Source organism: Gymnodraco acuticeps, unplaced genomic scaffold, assembly GCF_902827175.1.
Source record: "Gymnodraco acuticeps unplaced genomic scaffold, fGymAcu1.1, whole genome shotgun sequence".
Lineage (NCBI taxonomy): Eukaryota > Metazoa > Chordata > Actinopteri > Perciformes > Bathydraconidae > Gymnodraco > Gymnodraco acuticeps.
The window spans coordinates 1,738,500-1,747,009 of record NW_022990054.1 but is presented as its reverse complement, the minus strand read 5'-3'; the positions used below and the strand labels follow the sequence as shown (position 1 = coordinate 1,747,009).

Below are 8,510 nucleotides of genomic sequence, written 5' to 3'. Positions count from 1 at the left end.
GTCGAGTACGCCCACAACACTCTGGTCAGTTCGGCCACCAAGCTGTCCCCATTTCAGTGTGCTTACGGGTTTCAACCCCCTCTGTTTCCAGCCCTGGAGAGGGAGGTTACCTGTCCGTCCGTCCAGGCTTTCATCCGTCGTTGTCGACGGACCTGGAATCAAGCCCGGAGAACTCTCGTTTGTTCGGCCAACCGGTACGCCTCCTCTGCCAACCGCCGACGTTCCAAAGCACCTGTCTACCAGGTGGGCCAAAAGGTATGGCTTTCCTCCCGGGATATTCCTTTACGGGTGGATTCGAAGAAGCTTGCACCTAGATTCATTGGACCTTTTGAGATTGTCAGGATAATTAATCCCGCAGCAGTAAGGCTAAGACTGCCTCGGACTCTGCGGATCCATCCCACCTTCCACGTTTCCAGGATCAAACCTGTGCGAGAGAGTGCCTTGGTTCCTGCGGTCCCTCCCCCACCACCGCCCCGGATGATTGACGGCGGGCCTACGTACACTCTCCGACGACTTCTTCGTTCCCGTCGCAGAGGAAGAGGAGTCCAGTACCTGGTGGACTGGAAGGGTTACGGCCCTGAGGAGAGGGCTTGGGTTCCAGCTCGTCATGTGTTGGACCCCCGGCTCATCAGGGAGTTCCATCGGCGTAATCCCGAGCAACCGTCTAAGACCGTCACGTAGACGGGCAGAGACACAGGGAGAATCTCTCCTCTTACCGTCAGCTCTTCAGAGGAGGACAGCGAGGGGCCGGCTTCTGATGAGGACACAGATTCCGACAGGGGGCAGGAGAGGGAGGCCGAAAGAACTTTTTCAGATGAGTATTAATCCCACCTCCCACCCTCCTCTGTAGATTAGCATTTAGGGACGTCAGGAGCCATCCATTAAGGGGGGGGTTCTGTCATAGTCTGCTCCATCATTCACCAGTAGTTTTCCATTCACCTGTCTCACCTGTTTTCCACACCCACTCGTTAGCTCACTCTCTTTCTCTTCTGCACCCATTAGCTTCTGCCAGTATTTAAACCCGCACCTTACACACACTCTTTGCCAGATTGTACTTTGCCTCATGCTTGTCTTTCCCGCGTTTGAAACTAGATTGCCTACCCGGTTCTGACCCTGCCTGTCCTCGATCTGCCTGCTCTGCCTGTTCCCTGATCCTGCCTGTCCCTCGACTATCCTGTCTGGCCTGTTATCCGACCCTGCCTGTATCTACGCTGACCGCCTCGCTTACTCCCTGACTCTCTGCCTGTCCCTGACTCACCTTCTGCCTGCTGTCCTCCGGTGCGTTAAACTGCTCGGTTGGTATCCCTCAGATCCAGTGGAATCTCCAATAAAGTTTATTACCAATTCTCCTTGGTTTCTCGAGTGCTGCATTTGGGTTCTCCTTAAGATTGTGACACTAGTGATATGATATCCAAGCAACAGAGCTTCATTTAGCATGAAAGAATTATTGCACTGTATATATATATATATATGTGTATGTATGTATATACATATATATATATATATATATGTATTAATGCTGTCAAGATTATCGCGTTAACGGCGGTAATTAATTACAATATTTAATTTTACTCGCGCTCATCTGCAGATGATAAAATCCTTTTTTAAATGATCTATAATTGGCTGATGTTTGAAATAAAGCTGAGTTTCTTGTGGCTTCAGTGATAGTACAGTATACATGTTGCTGTGTTTAAGTGTTTTATGTCCGGAAAACACTCAGAAACAATCCAGTGGGTACAGCTACAGTCACAAACAAATAATAATAATAATGAGATAGTAAGTCATTATAATGAGATAGCTAAGTCATTATAATGAGATAGTAAGTCATTATAATGAGATAGCTAAGTCATTATAATGAGATAGTAAGTAATTATAATGAGATATTAAGTCATTATAATGAGATAGTAAGTCATTATAATGAGATAGTAAGTCATTATAATGAGATAGTAAGTCATTATAATGAGATAGCTAAGTCATTATAATGAGATAGCTAAGTCATTATAATGACTTACAGGATTTTTTTTTTTTTCCTGTGGCGCAAACAGGCTTCCATAGAATTGCCATATTCTTATACTATATTTATACTTTTGAATAGGCTACATGCACTAGGGTCTGAGACGTACTTCCGCCTTAGCCGTTATACTGCTCGGAAGCTTCCGGTTTGCTTCTGGTCCGCGTAGCTGAGCGTCCACAAATGTTTTACTGTTTAAATCTGTGGTTTAAATATGAGTCGAAGGAAGATTTTCAAAACGGAGCATTTGCAAAGACAAGTAAAGAACTACTCCGAGCACTGCTGTGTCCCACTTTGTACGGCGTCAGCTAAATTCAACGGCGTCCTAAGTAGGGATGCACGATAATTATCGGCCCGATAATTATCGGTCCGATAGGAAGAGGGGAGTTCTTCACAAATCCAGCGCTCCCTAACTCATGCCTGGCTGTGACGTAAATGGTGTGCGGCCGTGAAGCCAGGACAGTAAACATACATGTCGTCGGTGGTATGGGCGTTGGAGCTATGTGCAACTCAAGGCATATGCTCGAACCGGAGCTGCCTGGACGCTGCAATCATGTTGCGCACTATCCGTGCTGAGTGTGCTGACTTTTCGTACAATGTCCCACTGTCTGGCTTCCTGCATAAAGTCAAGTGCTCGGCGCAGTTGTGGCGAAATGTCGCTCCTCTGTTTTCATTTAAACAGCTCCTTATATCCGTTAGCGCAGCTAGCTAGCACCAGATGCTAACAACAACAATGCACGTAAGGTCTCTCTCTCGCTCGCTCGGGCCACACATACACACACCCTCCCGGTCCTCCAGATGGCCAGTCGGTGCCTGCCGGTGAGCGTGGAAGTGTGGTCTGCCACAAGCGGGCGGCAGGAGCGGGGCTGTCAGCATCAGCTTGTAGATGGTATTTTAAACTCGATGCGCTCTGAAACTACGGGGCGGCCAAGGAAAAAAAATACACATGCGTTAATCGCGTTAAAATAATTAGTGGCGTACATTTTTTTTTATTATCGGTTATCGGTATCGGTCTTGAGAAGCAGGAAGTTATCGGTATCGGTTTCAAAAAACCAATATCGTGCATCCCTAGTCCTAAGTTTCCATGGCTTTCCGACCGAACTCGAGCTGCGAAGACAGTGGCTGGTTAAAATACGACGCGATAACTTTACAATCTCCTCTCACTCCAAGGTCTGCAGTCGTCACTTCGCTACGGATCAACTAATAGAGCCAAAAACCCTTGATGGCCGTAGGAGGCTTGTGAAAGGTGCTGTACCAACTCTGTTTGAGTGGAATCACTTCACTGCTCAAACACTGCGGGCTAGTGTTTGGGAGAGAAGGGAGCGGCCCACTGAACCAGTCTCTCGGGAGGAGCAGGAAGAGCACATCGATGTCCGTGACCATGATTACTGCTCAACCCCTGAACCAGCTTCACTGGACATGTCCTCTCAAGCTACAGAAGACAACTCCAAAACAGCGGAGGATCTGCAGAAGCAACTGCAGGAGTTAAGAGTCCAGCGAGAGTTTTGCTTACAGCTGGCTCCGACGACAACATCCGATTCTATACCAGGTAATGTTTTGGCTAAATTCTATCCAAGTTTTTGAGATGGGTTAGCTTATAAAGAATCCTGTTTACCTGCCGTTTGACTGCTGACTATTTGAATGCAGTGTTGGAATAAGTAGGCTACTCAACTTAACTGAAGTATAAGTACAAATACTATGGTTTGAAAATACTCCTGAACTGAACATGTAGAATCATAAATCATGTGTTTTCATAAGTAACTAGAAACTATGAAGGTTAACTAAATGTGGTGGAGTAAAACATACTAATACTAACAACATACTGATAATACTTTACTACAAGTGGAAATCTTCGAAACCTTACCAAAGTAAAAGTACAACATTTCTGTGTAAAATGTTCCCTGTATGTTTTAGATTATTATTACTGCTGCTTTAATGTAGTTGTTACATTTTACTGCTGTATATTACTATACCTGCACCAAGTGCCTTCTTAATCAGTCTATTTGAATTGTAATGTATTATAGCAAACAAGAGGAAAGCATTAGCCCATGTGTTACAGTTAACGAGTCAATTAATGACTGACATGTGTCTTTTGTGTACAGATTCCCGAGCTATAACCACCTGATGGCCTTCTGGTTTTTGATTGAGCCTTCCATTTATAAAATGGTTCGTGTTACAAGAGCGATATCAGCTGCCAAGAGGAATGAAGAAGTGGTTACACACGCACGTCCATCAACGGTAGGCTACGTTTCTTTTAACACAAAATCTAAACACAAACTGAAGGGAAAATGTTTCTCCGACATTTCATTGCTTTCGTGTAGGCTAAAAGGCTATAGTACTCAATCCTTTTTGAATACATCGGAGAACTAAAACAACTTAATGTTTTTCCCATGGTGTGCTACACTCATGACATTAATATAGTACCCTTTTTTTGTTTTTATCTTCCAGAGACAGCTGCTTCAGCCAATTGACGAGTTCTTCCTTTTTCTCTGCTTCCTGTCGGTGGGTTTGAAAGAGAGGGACCTTGCAAACCGCTTCAACATACACCAGTCCACTGTGAGCCGCATCATTGCAACATGGACGAGTTTTCTTACAACTTTATTGGGGTCACAGTGCATCTGGCTTACACCTGCAGAAGTTCAAGCCCACCTCCCAGAGGCATTCAAAGATTTCCCAGACACACAGGTGATCCTGGATTGCACAGAGCTGAGGTGTCAAACACCATCCTCACTCCTCCTCCAAAGTGAAATGTATTCTACATACAAATCTCACTGCACCATGAAAGCCCTGGTTGGCATAGCCCCACATGGCGCAGTGACATTTGTTTCCAGTCTGTATGGTGGTTCTGTCAGCGACAAGGAGATTTTCAAACAGTCTGGAATAGCTGCGTTGTTGACTGAAAACATGGCAGTGATGGTAGATAAGGGCTTCCTGATCAGCGATTGCTGCAAATGCAAGGTGTACTGCCCACCTTTTCTGTCAAAGCAGAAGCAAATGCCAGCCTATCAGGTGAGGGAGACACAGGCCATTGCCAGACTGAGGGTTCATGTGGAGCGTGTCATTAGGAGGATAAAAGAGAACAAACTTTTTGATGGTGTCATCCTCCTGTCCCATGCCTACAACATCAACCAACTGTTTGCAGTAGCATGTATGCTGTCAAACTATCAGAACAAAGCACTGGTCAAGAAATGGGTGAAATAAGACAAGATGATGACACCTGTGCAGGTAGCTGTGATTAAGCTGGGTGAGCACACCGTAATCCCGTGTTGCCTGACACACGCTAGTGTTTTGTTTGAATAAATGGTAAATAGCAAATTACAATGCGTTGATGATTTCTTACAAATGCAATGATTTACTATTCATTACAAAAAAATCACTTCACTTTATTGTCTTTTTAAATACAATTGTATATTTATTTACATATATGAAATCTGACAAACAATATATATAAAAAACAAAATATTGAAATCACATTTTGTTGTCATTCAGAACACATGATTGAGGGATTGCCTCCTAAAAACAATGACGGCTGAGCCAGGGTCTAGCAGCTAACTGCTTACAGAGTTAACAATGGCTACAGTGCCCACTACTTTTTTAATGACAGGTACTTCGGTATGTATGTGTAAAAAAAAAAAAAGTCTACTTTTTCTCTGATTGCTCTTTGCACTTCTAGATCTGTGTATATTCTTTGCACCAGGTAGTCCTCTTGTGCCCACACTACAAAATCACACCACTGCATCCCAGATACAAGAAGTTGACCCTGAACTTGCCAGTAATAGGCATGGCTTTTCTTGAGTTTAGGGGAGCCACATTCCATCTGCACATATTTGCAGTCGACATAATTTGGGACATTGGGACATTTGAATTCAACAAGGCCAAATTGGGGATATTCTGTTGGGTCAAAAACAACTCCATCAGGGGAGGCACCAAGCTAGGGCGTAGAGGGGTGAATGACAAGGCCACAAGGGGAGTAGTTCACGTTTGCCAGTCTACTGTATTCAGCTGCTACTGTGGGCTCCATCTCGGCACCTCTCCTCATTTCTGTAGTCTGCCTTGTACCTTTGAGTATTCGCTCTGCAAGAGAGTTAGCAGAGCTCTCACCTCTGACGTGACAAATCTCTCTAAACCTAGAGGCAGTAACCCTGGGTTTGCGGAGCAGATGCCACTCTGAGCTAGAGCTTTGCTCACGGGTAGCCTCCTCAATTTTGTGAGACATTTCCAAATCAACAGATAAGCTGTTCATATGTAGTTGCTCCTCTTCTGAGCACACCAGCGGTAAATCACATGGCAAGATCACATACCCCTCTATGGGCAAGTGGGGTGTTGGTGGTGTGTCAGTGTGAAGTGTGGTGTACGTCAAAGCAGGCATCTGATAGGACAGAACACTGCCCTCCTGCACAATCCCGAAGGCACTTTCCACAAGGGGCTTGTCAGGTCTCATGTTCATTGTGGTCACAAGCGGCCTGTCTTCAATGCTGAATGCTGAGTATGCCTCCGTAACTCTGAACAGGCAGGGATCTGGTAATGGCCCCACCATGTAGAATCCACTCCTACAAAGAATGGCAAAGACAATATAGCACATTAATGTGACAATAAAGGTTAGGAATACAGCACCAGAATTATGAATTTTAAAAACACAGGAAACACAATTTTCCTGCTAAAATTACCTTACTCCAGTCTGCACCATCCTATTTGGTACAGGCTTGGTGAAGACCATGGAGTTGATGGGCCCTGGCTTCACACCCTTAAGGAAAAGACAATTACTGTTCGTTGAGTCACTTTAAAACAAAAACTCTGTGAAAGATTACAAGTATTTGAACCTCATTGAAATTACCATTGTTCGCGGCTTGTGCCATTGCTGTTCCGATTCAGTACAGCTATGCACAGGTGGCACAACTGGCATGTTCAGTTCAGTGTAGTGTGCTGTTTGGAACAGCAATGCTACTGTGTGATTGCACAAAACAGTTCCTGCAACACAGGAGCACTGGTTGTGCGTGAGCACCACTAGTGATGAATCACGAAGCGTTATCTAAAAAAGAGAGAAGAAATACTAGTGATTAGTAACCTCACTTGTTACTATGAGCCAGGAGGTTATTATGAGTAGAATTATTGTTTATTTTTACTGACCCATTATCCTAGAAGAAGCATGTATTCCTGAATGCTTAGTGTTACCCTCTTACCCTACAATACCACAATGAACTTTCTTTGGAAACTAAGATGCCTTGAAAATTGTATTAAAGCAGTTTTGACTATATATTTGAACCCCCAAACGTACACATCCATAATCAATGTAATAATATCTGACCAATCAGCTATGATAAAGCAGGGAGAAGTAGGACACTGTTGAGATTCCCTTAAGGTAAACTAATGTTTAACTGAACTGAAACTCAATAAACAGGGGGGAACACAGTGTCAATGCTGCCTGCCTACACTCAAACTGTGTGCTGTCTCGCTCTTCCGCATTGACCTGTAGCACAAGGCTCTCACGCTGACCTGCCCTGTCAGCCTGTCTTTATTGGACACTGAATGAAGAAAAACAGAGCAACAGCGTTAGATCTATACTCACGTCAAAACATCTATGGCAACATTGCTTTACAAAAGCTGATACCATTATGCAGTGTGGCTAACAACAAGACAACCTTGGCTAGGCTATAAGGCTATTAAACGATAGTATTTGTTAGCAAAATGGCTAATGTTTTAAAGAATTAACACCAGAAACAGTACATAGCGTTACCCAGATAATAATAGTAGTTATATAGGGCTCTGGCGTTACCTAGCTTTTGACAGCTAATGTTAGCATAACCCGGAGCATAAGCTAGCTGGTTAGTACCGGTTACCTTCTTACCTTCATAGTTGTGTATATATGACGCAGCATATAATTTGAAGCCTTTATCGAGTTTGCTGGCTGGGGCTTTAGTCGTCCGGCAAATCCGATGAACATCTGACATTTTTAATTTCGGAAGCTCTTGTAGGCAGCGGGTGTAGAAGGTCGTCATTTTCAAACAGGAAATGAATCGGCCGCTATGAGTAGAATGCGGAAGTGACTGTGCATGTAGCCTATTGCACTGTTAAAATGCGGAAATAAATACAATCTCAGCCTGTGCTCCTGACATCGCGTTCACTCACAGTTACGAACGCAAACGGCACGCTTCACCTCGTTTCACACACCTGAACACAAAATGAAGAAGACTTCAGCTGTCTGGGACCATTTTAAATTGGACGACGGTAAGAAGAAGGCAGTGTGCCAAATATGCGACAAGAAACTGGCCTACCACGGTGGCACAACAACTCTGAAAAGTCACCGGATGCTGTAAGTACTAGCCTAGCTTAGTTTAGCTGTTGCCATGATGAAGCTGCTTTATCCGCCGTTTAAACAGTAACGTTACACATGGTAAAATCGTGCACTTACTTTGCTTGGAAAATAGTTGCAAGCAAGCAACCGAATTGTTTTTTTATATTAGTTTTTCAATTTTATCTGAATAGTGAAAATAATAAGAGC

At 44.0% G+C, this 8,510-nt stretch overlaps 1 protein-coding gene and 1 long non-coding RNA gene across 2 annotated transcripts; one reads left to right on the top strand and one right to left on the bottom strand.

The window, feature by feature from the left end:
* Nucleotides 1-3,089: 3,089 nt before the first annotated feature.
* On the top strand, nt 3,090-5,329 carry LOC117545870. Its single transcript, XM_034215834.1, has 3 exons — nt 3,090-3,560; nt 4,114-4,249; nt 4,460-5,329. Exons 2-3 carry the CDS (start codon nt 4,136-4,138, stop codon nt 5,210-5,212), a joined length of 867 nt encoding a protein of 288 aa, XP_034071725.1. The 5' UTR covers nt 3,090-3,560; nt 4,114-4,135; the 3' UTR covers nt 5,213-5,329.
* Nucleotides 5,330-6,547: 1,218 nt separating this feature from the next.
* LOC117545932 lies at nt 6,548-7,005 on the bottom strand. The gene is made up of 3 exons (XR_004568898.1): nt 6,846-7,005; nt 6,679-6,755; nt 6,548-6,561 (listed from the first exon to the last, which is right to left on the bottom strand). It is a non-coding gene; the product is annotated as an uncharacterized LOC117545932 (long non-coding RNA).
* Nucleotides 7,006-8,510: the final 1,505 nt, after the last annotated feature.